Source organism: Pelmatolapia mariae, linkage group LG10_11, assembly GCF_036321145.2.
Source record: "Pelmatolapia mariae isolate MD_Pm_ZW linkage group LG10_11, Pm_UMD_F_2, whole genome shotgun sequence".
Lineage (NCBI taxonomy): Eukaryota > Metazoa > Chordata > Actinopteri > Cichliformes > Cichlidae > Pelmatolapia > Pelmatolapia mariae.
This window is the reverse complement of record NC_086236.1, coordinates 68,173,868-68,192,560: the sequence shown is the minus strand read 5'-3', so window position 1 is coordinate 68,192,560 and position 18,693 is coordinate 68,173,868. Positions and strand designations below refer to the sequence as shown.

The window sequence follows — 18,693 nt, the reverse complement described above, 5'->3', positions numbered from 1 at the left end:
TGGATGTGGTGGTTGTTAACCTGGGCCCAGTATGGTAATCTCATTCTAGATGATCCGCATTGAAATTTCAGCATAAAAAAAGGGTCACACTCAAGACTAAAGCTGATAAAATTAGACAGTACAACAAGAATTTTAAAACAATGTAATTTTTGCAGTGATTAAATTCAGACTTTTCTTGGAGCAGAGATTGTTACAGCACATGAAATGCTTATGATGAAACTTCGAAAAAAACAACCAAAACATCCAACAAAAAGCAGAGAAGAGAATTGAGATGTCGAAAAATCAAATGTACTGTAATTACACACTAATGTCACATACTAGAATATCACATTGTTTTACTTGAATCAACAGTCAGAAGACACAAACAACAAACATGTTTTACATAGAATCAAAGCAATTATTTTACTGTAACAGTTCTAATCTAGCATACATTTGTTCTTCTAAGTTTCCAAATACTTTTATAATGTATGATCCATAAGTGACTAATCAATGTTCTATTTATTAATCTACTGTTTTGATCTACGCAAGATGCAATAAATACCTAATTAAACTTCTGCAGTGTGCAAGCTTCTTGTTTGTTTTTCTGTTTTCTTAATCCAGCCTAGAGCCGTACACTTCGACCTCACACAGACTCAGGAACTCTTCTCTGTTGGGAATGACAATATTAACATAGCGGCCTTCCGTTCCATTGCATGTGAACTTAGCAACAACATCTCCAGCGATGCTTGTGATCACAGCACACCTATCAGAGGAAACAGAAATTTAATTTTTTAATCCCAGTCAGGACAAATTATTTGTCCGCAGAGTTCAGTGGGCAAGGGCTATCCATTAAAGAATAACAAATCGCATCACATTGTAGACTACTCCAATGTATGCCATGTACACATGGCACAAGCTGCTTGTCAGTGACACATCACAGGGGTTGAATCGCTGTCTGAATGCTGAATTAATGCTGTCTGTTAGTACTCGCTGTGCAAAGTAATCTTCATAAGGAGTGACACTGTTTGTGGTCCAAAAAATATATATTCCTTACAGTCACAGTTTATAAGAATCAAACGTTCCCATGAAATTTATTAGGAAATGAATGCGGGTCATTTTTGACCCACTTATGCATCTAGGGGTTAATTCAATAAGTGCATGAATTACTTTTGTCAGCAATAAGAGTGCAGTAGCTGTAAGATGTGTTGAAATGCAGCACGGGCATAGCTAAAACGGGCTACCTGGAGTTGTTATTCCCGTTGTTGTGAAGGGAATCGCCAATGCGAATCTCGGCTCCATTGAGTCGTTCTGGAAGAGAATCTTGATTTACTATATTAATAGAAAACACTTTATGTGTTTTGAGCAGATCAAGTCGCCACCAGGGGCTCATTGATTTTCGTGTGAGAGTGCAGGAGGCATCTTCCCATTTGCTGTTACGATTTCCATCTATGGCATTAAATGCGTTGCCAAATGCATACAGTGAGGATTGTGTGGCTTTTCCTTGGAGTGCAAGATTCTCCTCTGCAAAAAGAACAAATTTAAAAGAGTAACTGTGATGTTTGTTGCGTGTAGCAAATTATGATAAAGCGAAAAGTTGATTTTTTTTTCAGTGTCAAGTGAAAAAAAAGTGATATTAACTCTTATCAACCTACGATTTTGAGTTTATACCACAGCTTGCTGATATATTGATTACTGTCCACATTAAATGATATAATAGCTCATATTCTCACCAGTTGGAGCAGGGTATCCATAGACTTCCACTTCGCAGAGTGTGAGGATCCTTCGTGAACCGGGCAGAGTCAAAGTTACATACTGTCCCTCCACACGATTGGTAAAGGTCAGATCGAAGGATTTGCCCAAACGAATTCGAGAAATTCTACCAACCCTAACAGAAAATGTGAGAGTTAAATAGTTTACAGCAGCAGAGGTCAGAACATTTAATTTCCAGCATGGTAATGCAAACAATGCAACAAATCCAGGTCTACTCAAAAGTATATTGGATTTTTTTACCCCATGAATCAAGTTGGGATGTATTTTTATAGTATTATTTGTGCCTTTAACTATCTGTAACAGACATTTTCCATATATGTACAAATTCATATACAAAAAAACCCCTATAAATATAAAGATTGCTGTTTTTTGTTTGCTTGCCATTTTGTGTTGTTGGCTATAAATAAGCAGACTATCTTCTTATATCTTTAAAAGAAAAAACCCCAAATAACCAAATATTGCAGAGATAAGATCAGAAAAATGCCGAGGAAAGAGCAAAAGAAAAACAAAAGAATGACAATATTGCTGATAATTACATATTTGTTTATATTTACATTGGGTTATCTAAACCGTCATTGACCAAAGAGTTGCCAGTGTGGATCTCCAGCCCGTTGAGCCTTTCATGACAGCAGTCTCCTCTGTTAGTGACGGTGATGGAAGTGATGACGTAGGACTGAAGCAGGTCCACTTTCCACCAGGGATTGGTCTGTTCATTAGTGTGTGTGCACGACCCCGCCATAAAGTCAGAATTACGGTTTCCATCGATCGCATTGAGGGCAGATGCCCTAGCATGCGGGTAACAGGTTGACTGAGTTGCTTTACCACGCGTAGCCAGATTTTCTGTGAATTAGACCATGACAATGTATAAAAAAGATCAAATGAAAACAACAACAAAAACAAAACGACTTGGCTTTGTGGGTGTATGGGGGGGGGGGGGGGGGGGGGGGGGGGGGGCAGACTATCCCAGCTACCATAGGGTGAGAGGCGGGGATGTCATAACAAAAAAATCACGAAATCATAACTGACACACATCTCACACTGACTCTAACATCACACTTACGATAAGTAGAAGCCAAAGTCGTCCTCAGGAGGAGCAGCAAAATGAAAACACTCCGTTTCATCATTCTGGTTTCAAAAGAAACAGAAAATAAACTGTTAGGTATTTTATGTTTTCAACACCAGTTAAGAGAAGCTTTTGTGCAAAAACACGCGTGACAATCTTTAAATAAAACAACCTAAATAGCATTTTTCTGTGAGCGCTGCTACTACTAAATATCTCTGCATTCTCCAGTCACAATTGGATGGTTGAAAGCATCCAAAAAATATGTGGCCGTGAATAAACTGTCGATGTAAGCTTCGATTCTTTTTTAAATAGATTGGCCTCTAAAAGCAATTGACAACAAAAAAAGTTTAACCAGAAATTCAAAATAGAAAAAGAAAAGTTCACAGCTGTAAATTGGTGATGTAATAGTCTACATTGTATATTCAGACTTTGAGAAAAGAGAAAGCTGCACACTGAGGTCAAGAAAAGTTTGTATCAAGATTTTTTTTCAAGAAATAAAAAGTCTTACCTGAAGATCCGAACAAAGCAGATACTGTTTCCCCTGGGACTGTCAGTGAATCAGAAAAGCTGCTTCTGATGATATTTCTTTTATCTTTTGTTTTTTGTATGCATTTCTGCCTTTACCTCAGCAGAAAATATATCATATTCCTTCTCAACACTGTCCAATTACTTCCCACTGGTTTGTGCCCCATGCACATCAGTTTCACTTCCATACTTGTGAATTACATTTCCAGCCAGCGTGCCAGAACACAGATGTTTTCCTGGTTATTTTGCAATATCCTGTTTGCAGTTATTACTCAAGATTTAATCATGCACTATTGCTCAAAAGTGTGGGATTACTTTGAACTGTTTTTGGAAGATAAGCACATTTTCTTTTCAGTTCTTTTTTGTTTGTTTGTTTAACCTTAAATTGATTAATAAATGTTGTAAGTGAACAATATTGATTAATATAATCCTTTCTCATATGTCACATTATTTTATATTCAAATGGGCTTGAAGAGGTCCATTTTCAGCATGCTGAAGAAAAATCTATAAACCAGATTAGTATAACTGAATGAAATGAAAAAAATAAGTAATTATTTGAATTAACTCTCATCTCCTGAACACATTATACATCCTAACAAAAAGTATTTGTTGTATGCTCCCTAAAATGACACATATTTCTTTTTTGACAGTGTGGAGTTCACCTTTCCTGGGTTTCAAAGCAAGTTAATTGATATACAGACAGATCGGAGCTGTGGCTTCTCTCAAGGTGAAGAGAAAGCTGAGCAAGAAGGTGAAAGTGTTTTGTGGCTAGTTTAATTCTAACCTCACCTGGGACTATCAACTTTGCATAGTGACCAAAAGAACAAGATACAAGCTGTAGAAAGGAACTTTTTCTGAAATCCTAAACCCATCCACCCCCATCCACCATTGATGCTGCTAGTCATAGCAAACCTCTGAATGTACCTTGGGCCTTAATGTGTGTAGTGTTACCAAATATGAACAAATCAAGTAAAACTGCTCAGTGGTACTTTTTTACTTGCCTGGGTGTTAATATACAATATTAACAAATTACATATTACAAATACTCAGTGACTTCTGTATTTTGGTGTCTGAAAACAGATAAATATTCAGCTTGTGATTTATTGATACTATTATATTTATATATATATCTGTGTGTGTGTGTGTGTGTGTGTGTGTGTGTGTGTGTGTGTGTGTGTGTGTGGACGGGTATTAACATCTTCATGGGGACCAAAAATTGGTAGTTTACTATACTTGTGGGGACAATCAGCCCTCGTGGGGACCAAAATCCCGGTCCCCACGAGTTTGAAGGCATTTTTGAGACTCAAAATGTGGTTTTAGTGTCAGGGTTACAATTAGGTTATGGTTAGGTTTAGGGTCAGGGTCAGGGTTAGGCATTCATTTTTGATGGTTAGGGTTAGGGTAAGCGGCTAGGGAAAGCATTGTGTCAATGAGATGTCCCCACAAGGATATAAATACACACATGTGTGTGTGTGTGTGTGTGTGTGTGTGTGTGTGTGTGTGTGTCTGATCTCAGCCAGGTGATACACATTATGAACATCATATAATCACATCATATCAATTTGACAGTGACAGAGTTACATCTATTGTGCATTCAGTAATTTCACCAACAATCAAAACAACTACAGAAACAATTCAAATGACAGCTATCCTACGGCAGTGATGTAGTGATTCGCTTAAACAGAGGCGTACTAGTTCCTAAGACTAAATATGTACTTAGTTTTTACAGAGAAGAATATTAAATGTATTTATATTTTTTGCAGAATAGAAAAAAATTAATATTAACCAAATAAATTCACTTGTGATGTTGTTTATTCATACCAAATTTATTAAAAGACACTGTTTTAAATGGTATCAAATGTTTAGTTGTCAAGAAAAATTGGAAAGCAATTTTTCTTATACTTTTTTTCACATTACTGTAAATTCTACAGTACAGTTCAGTCAGAACTAAGACGTGCCAAGTTCTTTCATCAGTTCTCCTTTCTCTGACAGAAAATAACCTGACACAGTTCAGTGAAGTTTACACAGTTCACAAGGTCAGTAAACACATTCTTAACAAATATATACATTGTGACATTATTATTGCAACATGTGACAATAAATACATCATAAGCAGGCTGAAGTTTGCTTTTCATTGTTGTCACAAAATGCTGTTTTAACTAAAGAGTAATGGGAACATTTTTAAATATACAGTGTTATCTGTGTATATGTGCTAAGTAGTACTATTAAAGCTGATGTGCTTGCAGGACTCTTTGGTAAAATGTTACAATCACTGAACACTGTATCGTGGATAACAAAGAAGTTCAAATTATGGCTCTTTTTTAATTAGATGCAATTGTTTTTCATGATTATATTAAAGCTTTGATTTGTTTTTTATCTGTTTGTTTAAGAGAGAAATTTAGCTGCTTTAGCATTAATCTAGTCTCGAGCCATACACTTCGACCTCACACAGACTTAGGAACTCATTTCTCTTAGGAATGACGATATTAATGTAGCGGCCCTCTGTCCCATTGCACTTGAAATCAGCAACAGCACCTCCTGCAATACCTGTGATCACGGCACACCTGGCAGAAGAAACAGAACATGATCTGGTTAATTCTGATCAGAACACTTGATTTGTCCATTGAATTTAACAACTCAACTCTCAGCCTCAGTTTCAAATATAACATTCATAATGGACCCTAAAAGTTCACATCAAGTCACTGAGTCAAATCTCAGGCATGTCAGATAAACACACACACAATGAATGTACACTCAGAGTGTTTGCCATAGTTAATGCACACTCAGATCCAACTCTTCCATTTGACTCTGACTTGAATTATTTCAATTACTTCTGCATACACTATTATAATTTCATTAATTGAAACGTTGGCTTTCACCATGACTATATGCTGTTAAAATGAAAACTAGATGGTGTTTTTATTATTTTTTCTTGTAAATTCATGACTATACAACCTGACAGAATATCAGTTTTTCTTGTAAATCTGTATTGTGTGAGTTTTTTTCCCCCAGTCTTTAATTTCTCACTTTAATCTCATTGAACACCTGAATTATGCCGTAGCCTCACTGTTGATTATGTGAGGATAAATGCTAACATCTATACAATAATAAACTCACCATGACAATTATAATCATGACTAGTAATGACTTTCTACCTGATTACCCATTTTCCTCAGCGTATTAGTATGCTTCCAATTAAAACCTGATAAAAAGTAAAAAGTAAGGATGGGGAGGTGTCACCATTTCATTCAGTTTGTCCTGTCTGCATCACCAATTATCACTAATTATGAACGAGCAGAAATGCATATCTTATGTGGAAATTCTGACACCACTTCAGATTTAAAGAAGAAAGGGATGGGCGATGCAAACTCTGTTTGCCAAGAACCAAGCTGCTCTCAACAGGTTAGTTAGTTCATAGACTGCAGGTTGTTAGACTTGATGGATAGCATTAACAACCTGCTAGCTGTAAATAATCATGTTCAGTTCTGAAAGCAGTCTATGTCTAACCTCAGTCTAACCTCAGCTAACGCCAGCTAACAATGTTAGCTTGGTGGCGAACAGCCTTCAGTATTAGTAATAAATCACAGAGTAATAGGATATTCATGTAGTTGTAAAAAGCATGACAATATATTAAGTAATCCAAAATATTCAGAATACAATACTCACATTGAGTAACTTGCAGGATAAGTTACGGAATACGTCACAAATTACATTTTGGGGCATGTATTCTGTAATCTGTAGTGGAATACATTTTAAAAGTAACCTTCCCAACACTGACTGCTGTGACCAATAAAGGGAGCAGTCGAAAGAAGAAGAGTATAAGCTGTTAAGACATGCCATGATGAAATGTGAAGTACCTGGGATTATTGTTGCCATCGTTTTCAAGAGATTCTCCAATGCGGATTTCGGCTCCATTGAGTCGTTCTGGGTGAGAATCTTGATTAACGATTCTAACAGAAAACACTTTATGTGTTTTGAGCAGATCAAGTCGCCACCACGGACTCATTGATTTTTTTGTGAGAGTGCAGGAAGCCTCTTCCCATTTGCTGTTACGATTTCCATCTATGGCATTATATGCAATGCCAAATGAATATCTTGACGACTGTGTGGCTTTTCCTTGGAGTGCAAGATTCTCATCTGCAAAAAGAACAAATTTAAAAGAGTATGATGTTTGTCATGTTTGTTAAGTCACAATTATAAGCTCGAAGCGCTGCGGTACATGTGCAACAAAACAAAATTAAAGATTTTTTCCCTAATTTTGTAGTTTGCATTAATAGATTTTGATTAAACCTTTATTGCAGCAGCACCGCTTATCAGCCTGAAACTTTGTGGTTTATACCACAGCTTGTAACAAGGTAGGCAATGTAACCCTAATTGGGTTACAAAATAATATGTAAGGCAACGAGACTCCTTCAAACCCTGGTTCATCATCCACAAACAGAGAAAACCTGGAACAGTGAACCATCAAATTACTCTAGGAGCTCATCGCAGATTCATCCAGGAGGTCATAAAAGATCTAAACAAAACAGCTACAGAACTGCAGGCCTCACTTACTTCAGCTAAGGTCAGTGTTCAACAATAAGAAAGAGACTGGGCAAAAATGGCATCCATGGGAGACTTCAGAGGTGAAAACCACACCTGACTAAACAAAACACAAAAGTTCATCTCACGTTTGCCAAAAAAATATCTTGATGATCCCCAAGACTTGCTGTAATTGGTGGAGCCATAAATTCTGCTTTCTTCCAGAAAATCCTGAAGAAGAATGCCTGGACATCAGTTAATGCCATGGAGCTCAAGCACAATTGGGTTATGCTACAGAACAATGATTTGAAACACACCACCACCACCACTACAAGTCCACTTTTTAATAGAAAACAATGGAAGGTTTTTGAGTGGCCTAGTCTAAACTTAAATCAGTTTGAGATGCTTTGGAAAATGACCTTCAACATGCCCCTCATGCTTGAAAACCCTCCAACATGACTGAAAAATTCAGCAAAGAAGAGTAGGCGAAGGTTCGTCATATCCAGTTATCCCAAAATGCTCTTGGTAATCTTTGTCCAGTATTCAAATTTGTTTGCTGATCTGAAACATTTAAGTGTGACCAATACACCCCCCCCCAAGAAATCAGGAAGGGGGCAAATACTTTTCCATATCATTATATGTAGTGGCACAAATTCTCACCGGTTGGAGCAGGGTATCCATAGACTTCAACTTCGCAGAGTGTGAGGATCCTATTTGAACCAGGCAGAGTCAATGTTACATAACGTCCCTCCACCCGATTGGTGAAAGTCAATTTGGATTCACCTGTACGACCTTCAGAAATTGTACCAACCCTTACAGAAAGTATGAGAAAGAAACAGAGTTTACCACAGCAGCAGATTTCAGAACATTTTATGGTCAGCGTGATAATAATGCAGCAAGATATTGTACTACTCTATAAATTTAGTTGGGATGCATTTTTACAATAGTTAAATCATTGTGGGTGCTATAATTAAATTGATTGTTGTAGTATATATATAGCATGCCAGTGGTCCGAGTATGGACAGCTAACAAATTCAGCCCTGCAGCAACCAACCCTGCTACCAGTAATTACTTTAGAAAGGCAGAAGTAAACACCACAATACTTTTTTATGCTTACAAACATAAAAATGCAAAAATTAAAGAAAAAAGAATCATAGTATAGCTGAGGATTTGTTTCTCCTTTATATTTACACACTTTGGGTTTTCTAAACCTTCATTGTTCAAAGAGTTGCCTATGTGGATCTCCAGCCCACTGAGTCTGTGCTGACAGCAGTCTCCTCTGTTGAAGATGGTGACAGACGTGATTATGTAGGACTGAAGCAGGTCCACTCTCCACCAGGGGTTCGTCTGTTCATTAGTGTGTGTGCAAGACCCAACCGAAAATTCAGAATTACGATTTCCATCAATCGCGTTGTGGGCAGCTGACACGGGGTTATCAGTTAAACGGGTTGATTGAGTTGATTTACCACGCAGGGCCACATTTTCTGCAAATGAGAGATGTACAATGAATATAAAATATACAATGCATAATAAAATTAAATAGATTTAAGCAGACAAAACACAAAGTACAGTAATATCCAAACAAAGAGAGTTTTTAAAATGGCGAGTATTGCACATTAAAAAATAGCTTTCCATAAGCCACTAAATAAAAGAGGTTGTGAATGCAAGTTGTTGCTTTGATTATGCTTCATAAAGTCACTTCTTCTAGGAGACTGTAATTTATTCTGCAATAAGACTTTGAAAAGTTCAGTCCAGGAAAGCAGAAAACCAATTTTTCCCTGCAAACCACAGCTCCAAAAATCCAAATTTATATTAAAAAATCTGGAGGCATTTCGTGTTACAGCTGCAGGGGTGCCCCACACTAGTTAACTAGCAACTTCCTTTTGTTCAAGTCCAAGTTTATTTATATAGCACTTTTAAAACAACATCTGTTGACCAAAGTACTGTACAATAGTCAAAGCAGAAGACATAAAATAGGATAAAGTTAGAAGGGAATAGAATCACAGAAATATAAGATAATAAAAACTGTAGTAACAGACTCATACTGATTTAAAGCCAGAGACTAAAAATGGGTGTTTAGATGGGTTTTTAAAGTATCCAGTGTTGGGGAGGTCCTGATATGAAAGGCAAAGTGTTCCACAATTTAGGAGCAGTCACCAGAAATGTCTGGTCTCTTCTGTGTTTTAATCTGGACCTTGGGACAACTAGTAGCATTTGTTCCGCAGACCTCAAAGATCTTGCAGGAGTATACCAGGTTAGAAGATCAGAGAGATATGTAGGAGCTACTCCATGCAGCGTCTTAAAAACAAGTGTTTAAATCGTAAAAATAGTTCAAAAACTAAATGGTAGCCAATGTAATGATGCAAGTATGGGAGATATGTGATCTCGCTTATACATTCCAGTTAGGAGCCGTGCTGCAGTGTTTTGGATGAGTTACAGGCGGCCAAATGATAACGAGGTAACACCAGAGTAGACGTTGACGTTGCCAAAGTGGATTATCTGCCTCGATCTCATCTTATTCCTAACATCCTCCTCTCATGCAATTCTCTGCATGTCCTCCATCATTGGATCCATGAATCCTCTCTGTAGTTCTCCTCAGTTCCTCTGGCCTGGCAGCTCAATTCAGCATCCTTTGTCTAGCATATTTATTATCCCTCTTCTGCCTACGTTCACCTGCTTCACCATTCCTTTCACTCTATCTGCTATCCATATTGATTTTAAAATTCTTTTACTCACTTATAAAATTTTAAATAATATGCCACCTAGCTATATAACAGAACTTCTCCAGTTGTATAACCAAAAAAAGCACTAAGATCCTCTAATCAGATGCTCTTAATCCAACCCAAGTCTAGACTGACTCCTGACATCAGTTCTCAACTTGTACATCATCCTTACAAACTAGAAGGCTCAGAGCAGGTATCTGATGTGCCCACTAATCCACTAACAACACAGGCACAGTTTGTAAAAATGCCTTATAAGCAACTGAATTTGTAGAAGAACACAAAAGAGTTTTGTTTGTTGTATTTGCATTATTTCTGTGGCAGACATTTTTGGGAATGTGTATTTCCATGTTGTGATCTGTTTATTTTATGGCAAATTAAAAAGTATCATCTTTATAACACAACTGACTTGCAACCACCTCCTTTCAGTAAAATTTATTTTTACTGTATACACATTACACAAGCTCAAAAATGACTCTGCCTAGTATTTTTTTACTAAATCATGGTGTTTTTATATTTAAGATATCTCACACACTTACGATAAGTGGAAACCAAGCTTATTCCTAGGAGGAGTAGCAGAAGGAAAGCATTCAGTTTCATCATTCTGTTGAATTTGAGAAAGATGGGATTTTTATTAGTAAACAATATTTTATTGCAAATTTGATTTATTACTGGTTCCTGTGTCAAAGTATTTAAGCCCCACCTTTAAGGTGAAATAGCTAGGATCAAAGTTATTGTAGGAAAAGAAACTTTGTGAAAGAAACATTTATGCAAAAACACAAATGTGCACTGGTGTTTTATTGGTCAGAAGTAAAATGCAGTGTGGTAGACACTTGAAAGACAGTGGGAAAAATGTTAATGTGACCACAACCACTACAAACAATATGCCTATACATCACCCATTCACTTAAAGCTGCAAGCACTGATCTCACCATTGAAAACATTGGAATTCTCTATAAATAAAAAAGTGGCTTTCAAGCTTCAAAAGGATCCTTGAACAGGATTACTACTCTTCAGATCTTCAGTTCTGAATTAGTTTATATATATATATTTTTTACATCCAAGTTGTCTTTTTTGTGAATGTGAATTTTAAGATAATCATAAATTACACACTGAAAATATGAACTACAAGTTGAAAGATACAAAAAAGAGCTTTAAGCAAAAAAGAAAAGAAATTCTATATTTAAACTGAAAATACAGAAACATAATACAGACAATCAGTTTCAAGAAAAGAAATGAAATGTGTTACTTGAGTATCCAGACTGAGCAGATGCTTCTTCCTGGAAACTGATGATTCAGTGAAAGAGAAGTGCTACTACTGATGTTTTTTGTGTGTGTTTTATATGTATATGCAGCTCCGCCTCTGCTGAACAACAACTAACCAATCATCAGAAACCACATTCATATTCTCCTCAAAACTATCCAATTATTTCCTACTGGTTTGTGCCCATGCACATTTGTTTCACTTCCTCACTTGTGAATTACATTTTCAAAAATTAGTAAAGCAGTTCTCAACATCACTGATGTTTTTTCTGGTTATTTGGCAATATCCTCCAACTTATTACTCAAGATGTAATCAGACGTTTACAAAATTTAATTTTCCTTTAAGGGTTGGGGCCATTTTGAAATGTCCTTGTATCTGAAAGATAAGTGGAATGATAATTTCAAAAGCTCTATGAGTAAAAAAAAATACTCATTAATCGAATCATTCATCATAGATCAATTTCTCATTAAAAAAACATTTTTGTAGGCTTTCAGGAACGATTAGGCTTATATTCCTGTGGTGCATTATGTACTTCTCTTGTACTTTAACTGAATGTGTCCTGTGTCATGTACTTTTTAACTCTAATGACAATTAAATGTGTAACTATAATTAAGAAACTCTTTCACAAATCTACTAATGCAGCTGATTTTAATGCAGTGTGGTTATTGGTGCCAGTTGGGCAGGTCTTATTTCAGAAATTGCTAATGTACTGGAAGAAAATATCTAGTGAGCAGAAGTTGGATCCAAGGCATTAAAATGGTTTGCTGATGCCAGAGATTACACAAAAATGGCCAGACTGCTTTAGGCTGATAAAAAGGCAGCGGTAACTCAAAAATACACTCATTACATTGAAGGTATTCAGAATAGCATCTCCGAATGCAGAACATACTGAACCTGAAAACAGATGGACTACAGCAGTTTGCACCAACTCATGAAAGTTGGATAATAGAAGATTGGAAATACGTTGTATGCTCTGATGAGTCTCAGATCCTGGTGTGAGATACGAATGGTAGGGTCAGAATTTTCTTGGCTCATTTTGACCCTGTTAGTGCCCACTGAACAGAATTTAAACAGTCCAACCTATAAAGAAACAATGGATAGAAACCATAACCATCATGGTCATACAGTGGTTGTTTTCAGTTTTAAACCTGCTATTCTTGTCATCACAGCATGCAAAGTCTTTGTAATACTGACAAACACAGCAGGCGAATAGTTCAAAAAGGAAATATAATTAGTAAAAATGAACATAATTTATTGATGAACAGACTTTAGATAGGTGTGTGGTGGTTAGACTCCAATGGCCCCGCCAACTAAACAAGATCAGTCATTTTAGTTTAAGGTTGTTCTGTTTAAAAACAAACAAACAAACAAAAACATTACAACCAATATTTTTTATTGATTCAGTTTATTTCAGAAAGAATTAGCCAATATTGATCTGCAATCATAGAAAAGCTCGCTATTAGAAATGTACATTTTCACTTAAGTCAAAAGAAACAACTCAGCAGCTGTAAAAAGCAAAGCAACAACTGACAAAAAACAACAACAAACAAGCAACAAAAAAGAAAAATACAGAGTGCAAAAAATAAAGTTAACGTTTATCATGTTTGATCATTATTTTGATTAGGTTTTTTTTTTAATTAAAAAATTGCCTCATTACTCCATTATCAGCAGGCACAAACAAAATAACTCCATATAATTGTAACTGGTACAGCAGGTTGTGTAAGGCAACTTTTTACTACCACATTAGCTGTTATAACATTGATATTCAATGTAATCGTTAATGTCTTTCAACTTGTTTTGAAATCCTTCTGCCTCACATTGGTCAAAAATGGAATCATGCAGAATAAATGTTGCCCAAACTATGTTACTATTCTTTATAACAATGAAACTCTAATATGTGGAACCAAAATTTTTAATGCAACATGAATCTGTACAAATGCATCACCCTAAGCTAAACAGTTTCAGCATCCTCATAGCTAATCCAATCTGGAACCGTACACCTCCACCTCACATAGAATCAGATGCTCACTTCTTCCCGGGATGACAATGTTGACATAGCGACCTTCCATCCCGTCACACTGAAAGTTTTCAGTGAAACCTGCAGGGATGCTTGAGATCACAGTACACCTTTCAGAAGAGAAATGATTTTGTTATTGAATAATCAAGAAAACTAACACTTTAGGATACTACTTCACCAAAATCGTCATTGATGAAAGTTAAGTTAATTTTTTAAACTGTAAACTACCTGGGATTATTGTTGCCGTTGTTGTCTAGAGAATTTCCGATTCGAATTTCAGCTCCATTGATTCTCTGGGGAACACCATCTCCTTGATTGGTAATATTAATAGAAAACACTTTATGGGCTTTGCCCAGGTCCAGTCGCCACCAGGGGGAGAAGTCGGCATTTGTATGACTACATGAAGCTTGGTTCCAGTTGTTGGCACGACTGCCATCTATGGCATTATAAGCAACGCCTATTGAATGTAGTGAAGACTGTGTGGCTTTTCCTTGGATTGCTAGGTTCTCTCCTGCACAATGACACAGTTGCAAAGATCAGTACTGATACCTAATTAATGCTTTCTGCAGAATAAAGGAGCTCTGCCCTGAGTATCTCTTGAACCCGAAATTCACAACTATAAGCACATTGTTACTTTTTACAGTAATAATGAGAAGGTGTGCTAAAAGACTGAAATGTTCTATAAAGTTGTTTGAATGTCTGTTGTTTATGTGGATCATTACTACAAAGCTTAAAAGATGCTTTAACAGTAGTAGTGTTATATTGTAATTCCTAACAAATATATAAATCATTCTTCTCTGTTTTCTTCATCATATTTCCTTTTCTAACATTTGGAACTTTAAGATGTTCATTATCAACTATAGTAACACTCACTGTACTGAACTGTTCAGTGTGGGATGATGGCACAGCATACATCTTTAATGACTTAAAAAATCAAGAATTGGCTACACCTGCCACGAACTAGAATCTGCTGAAACACCAGAATCATTGTCAACAGTGAAGCGAGTTTGATACCACATTGGACTGAGAGGGTGCTGACCAAGAAAGAAGCTCCTCCTCCAAAATCAACAACTCTAAAACCCAAACCCAAAACCAAAAGCCCTAAACTCAACAATATAAAAATTTCTGACGGATATCAAAAGCATCTGGTTATGGTATAATTCGCTATTGGATATCTGAGCCTGTATGTATACTTTTGATGTATGTATACTTTTGTATTTTCTCTAATACCGTGTGAATTAGAGAAAATGCAAAATTAATTCAAACTTGTGTCAATTTTTGTTTGTTTTTCTTAAGTTGTTAAAGATGTATGATGTACAATCATTCCACCAATAACCCCACCCCCACCCCAAAAGACCCCCAAAATACTGAGAGAATGTGGCAGTATCATACTCACCAGTTGGGACACGATAACCATAGACTTCTACTTCACAGAGAGTAAGGTATTTATTGATACCAGGTAGGACCACAGTTACATAACGTCCCTCCACAAGTCTGGTAAAAGTAATTGTTAAAGACCTGCCTGCTGGGATGTGAGAAATTACAGCAACCCTAAAAGAGAGAAAAAGGAGTGAGTTCATATTTTTCTTTTGAATGGTAATACTTGTACAAACAAACTTACATCCATCCATTAATCCACTATCTTAACTACATATCCAGTTATATTCATGGATTTAGGGGAAGGCAGTCCAAGCTGGCTTTTGGAAGAGACAGATTACCAGTCCAACACTAAGGTAACAACCTACACAAACCACTCACACTCACATTATTGCCCATCTCCCATTTAGAATCACATGTTAACGGGCACTCTAAAAAAATCCCAAATCAATGAACAGGTTTAAATCCTTCCTGCTGTGAGGCAACAGCACTTACCGCTGCTTCAGCATGGTACCACAAACTAACATACAGTACATCATCAAATTTAAAGATTTCAATCAATTATACAGCATGAAACTCTCTACATTCCACTCACGTTTATAAATGAAATATATATATATATTTGTTAAGTTTGGTATTTCTGCTGTTTATTCCACCACATAAAGATGTTGTCAATGTAACTAAAATATAGCTAATAGCAAGAAATGATTTCACAGGTATGTCAAACTTTATATTTAGGACTTCTAATTTCAGATGGTATATATACAGGACTAAAGTTTCTGCATTAAAGGACTGTAGCTTTGTTGCCAAAATTCAGAAATTAACAACATATTCTGAAAACATGGGAAAGCAATCTAAATAAGAATTTAAACATTTTTTTCTTTATCAGAACTTCCAGATGATCTTCGAACAGTGCAACAGACTCAACAGAATCTACCAAGGTGAAGGTATAAATGAGTTCAATGTTAAATTAAAATATGCTGATATATAAAAAGACAGACAGAAATCTCTTTTGTACCTATAAACGTATTATTATAGTCATGATGTCTTCAAAGAAGTCACTAAAATATGTTTGTGTGTGTGTGTGTGTGTGTGTGTGTGTGTGTGTGTGTGTGTGTGTGTGTGTGTGTGTGTGTGTGTGTGTGTGTGTGTGTGTATGTCTGGCATCATTTCAGTAGTTTTATGTTTGATTTTTTAATTTTGAATAATACATTACATTTACTTACACCGGATTTCCAGCACCATTATCTTGTAAAGAGTTGCCGATGTGAATTTCTGCCCCATTGAGCCTTTCTGGGCAGCAATCTCTTCTGTTAGTGATGGTCACAGAGGTGACAATATAGGAATCCAACAGATCCACTCTCCACCAGGGGTTGGTCTGTTTTTCAGAGCAGGCACATGATCCAGCATTATAGTCAGATTCACGGTTTCCATCAATGGCATTGTTGGCATCTGCCAGCTGATGATTGAATTGTTTTGACTGGGTTGCTCTTCCCCGTAAGGCCACATTTTCTGTAGATAAGACAGTTGAAATATAATTTAAGATGTTGAATATAAAATGTCTTTACATGATTAAACCTGCATTATAAACCCACTTTTTTTTTACACTCACTACAGTACAACATCTCTTATAAAGATTTTCCAGAGAGACTCGAGTGACTGTTATAGATTGTTAGATTCTGTTATAGTACATCAATATCTCTACCTGTAGCTGATGATAAACATGTTAAATCCTATTTAATAAACCATGTTCTGCGTAACTATTTTTTTTTTTTAAGTTTTACAACAAAGTTTATATACCCAGATCATACTTACGATAGGTGTGTGCTGAGCACGTCCCCAACAGAAGCAGCAAAAACAGACCTGAACTGTGTTTCATTGTTCACACTGAAAAGAGAATTAATAATGGAATGCATTGGAGTGGTAATACATTCATCCCAAACTTAAAATACATTTTGTTCCATATGTCAGAAACCTAAAACAAATCTAAACAAAATAACAAAAACAAAGACTAGTACCCTTAACTCTGTATTATACAAGATTCAATGAAAACCACATACCTTGCAAAGTTATCAGAATGAGATGAGGAGCCACTGTTAAGGAGTGTTGCTTATATTCAAATCCTACCATGACACATGACTTTTATTACTCTACCTCTTACGCAGATAGTTAGGTACTGGCAACCTCTGATGTTTTTGTAAAACTTAATTCTTAAATATGGCCGTCATTAAGATTTATGAATTCAAACACAACAGCAAAAGGAAAAACATAACATGTCATTGAAATATGTAGGTTGAGTTTATCTCAAGTTTTCCGCTCCCTATTCACTTTTCCTGTTCAACTCCATTCTCCCCATTTCTCTGTGGAATATGAGGGTTTTCATTAACTGTAATAACATGCCCTAGTTTGCAAGGTTTTTACTCTAGATGAATTCCACTGAATAAACACGGACTTTGTCCAAATCATCAAACTTTATGTGTTACAGTTTGGTGTTCCCAGCACTGGTCATAAAGTGCTGTTATCAGCTCACATGTGATTTACACAGTCAGACCCTTTGACTGGGAAACGTGCCACAATGGTGACAGGATGTGCCAGAGTAAAATCTTGTCTTGGAATTCTAACAAGCTACTGTATTTACCAGTACACTCTTAGAAAGGATGTTTAAAAAAAAATACACAAAACTCATTTTGTGTGAATTTTGACACAATGTCAAAAAGAAAGATGAAAAATTACACACATTTTGTAAAAATGCAGACAAAATGCATTGTCCCTGAGCTGATGCAGCACGTCTTAAGATTTAACACGTTATGTGTTGTATTTGACACATCTGTTCTATGAGTGTACATTAAATAAGACTAATAGACTAATAGAGAGTAAAAACAACAGATTTCCTTACATATAATTTTCACCCAAAATAGAAGGTCACATGTATTCAAATCAGTTTAGTTAATTTTAGTTTAATTCAATTCAATTTTATTTATATAGCACCAAATCACAGTAACAGTCACCTCAAGGTGCTTAATATTGTAAGGTAATCTCCCTACAAACCGAGCGAAGTGAAGGCCGCTGGAATGACGTGGACCCAGCTGAAGAGAGCAGTCCAGAACAGAGTCCGTTGGCGTGGTGTTGTTGCGGACCTATGCTCCCCCAGGAGTCGACAGGAAAATTGAATCTCCCTACAATAATTTAGAGAAAACAAATGTCTCTATACACATGGTGTGCAGGTCTGTGCATGGCACATGTATGGATAGTCTCTCTGTGCGAAAAAAGAAACTAATTTGTGATATGGCTGCAAGATGTGACTGCCAAGGTTACAAAAATAGCTCAATACACTTGTAATAGAGGTGTCAATCATGCAAATTGGCCAAATTGTAATACTAATACTAATAAGAAAAACAATAACAAAGCATTTCATTTCAGATTTGCTGCTCGTTTATAGTTGTTGCATGTTTAGATA

The 18,693-nt window shown here is 36.2% G+C and overlaps 2 protein-coding genes across 2 annotated transcripts; both read right to left on the bottom strand.

The window, feature by feature from the left end:
* Positions 1-128: 128 nt before the first annotated feature.
* LOC134636526 (uncharacterized) lies at positions 129-11,882 on the bottom strand. The gene is made up of 12 exons (XM_063486541.2): positions 11,828-11,882; positions 11,118-11,182; positions 9,054-9,342; positions 8,519-8,670; positions 7,195-7,474; positions 5,752-5,901; positions 3,321-3,359; positions 2,810-2,874; positions 2,304-2,589; positions 1,710-1,864; positions 1,221-1,500; positions 129-742 (listed from the first exon to the last, which is right to left on the bottom strand). The coding sequence occupies exons 2-12, from the start codon at positions 11,179-11,181 to the stop codon at positions 592-594; spliced, it is 1,911 nt and encodes a 636-aa protein (XP_063342611.2). The 5' UTR covers position 11,182; positions 11,828-11,882; the 3' UTR covers positions 129-591.
* Positions 11,883-13,818: 1,936 nt separating this feature from the next.
* Positions 13,819-17,115, bottom strand: LOC134636553 (pentraxin fusion protein-like). The gene is made up of 5 exons (XM_063486581.1): positions 17,052-17,115; positions 16,463-16,748; positions 15,256-15,410; positions 14,088-14,370; positions 13,819-13,969 (listed from the first exon to the last, which is right to left on the bottom strand). The coding sequence occupies exons 1-5, from the start codon at positions 17,113-17,115 to the stop codon at positions 13,819-13,821; spliced, it is 939 nt and encodes a 312-aa protein (XP_063342651.1).
* Positions 17,116-18,693: the final 1,578 nt, after the last annotated feature.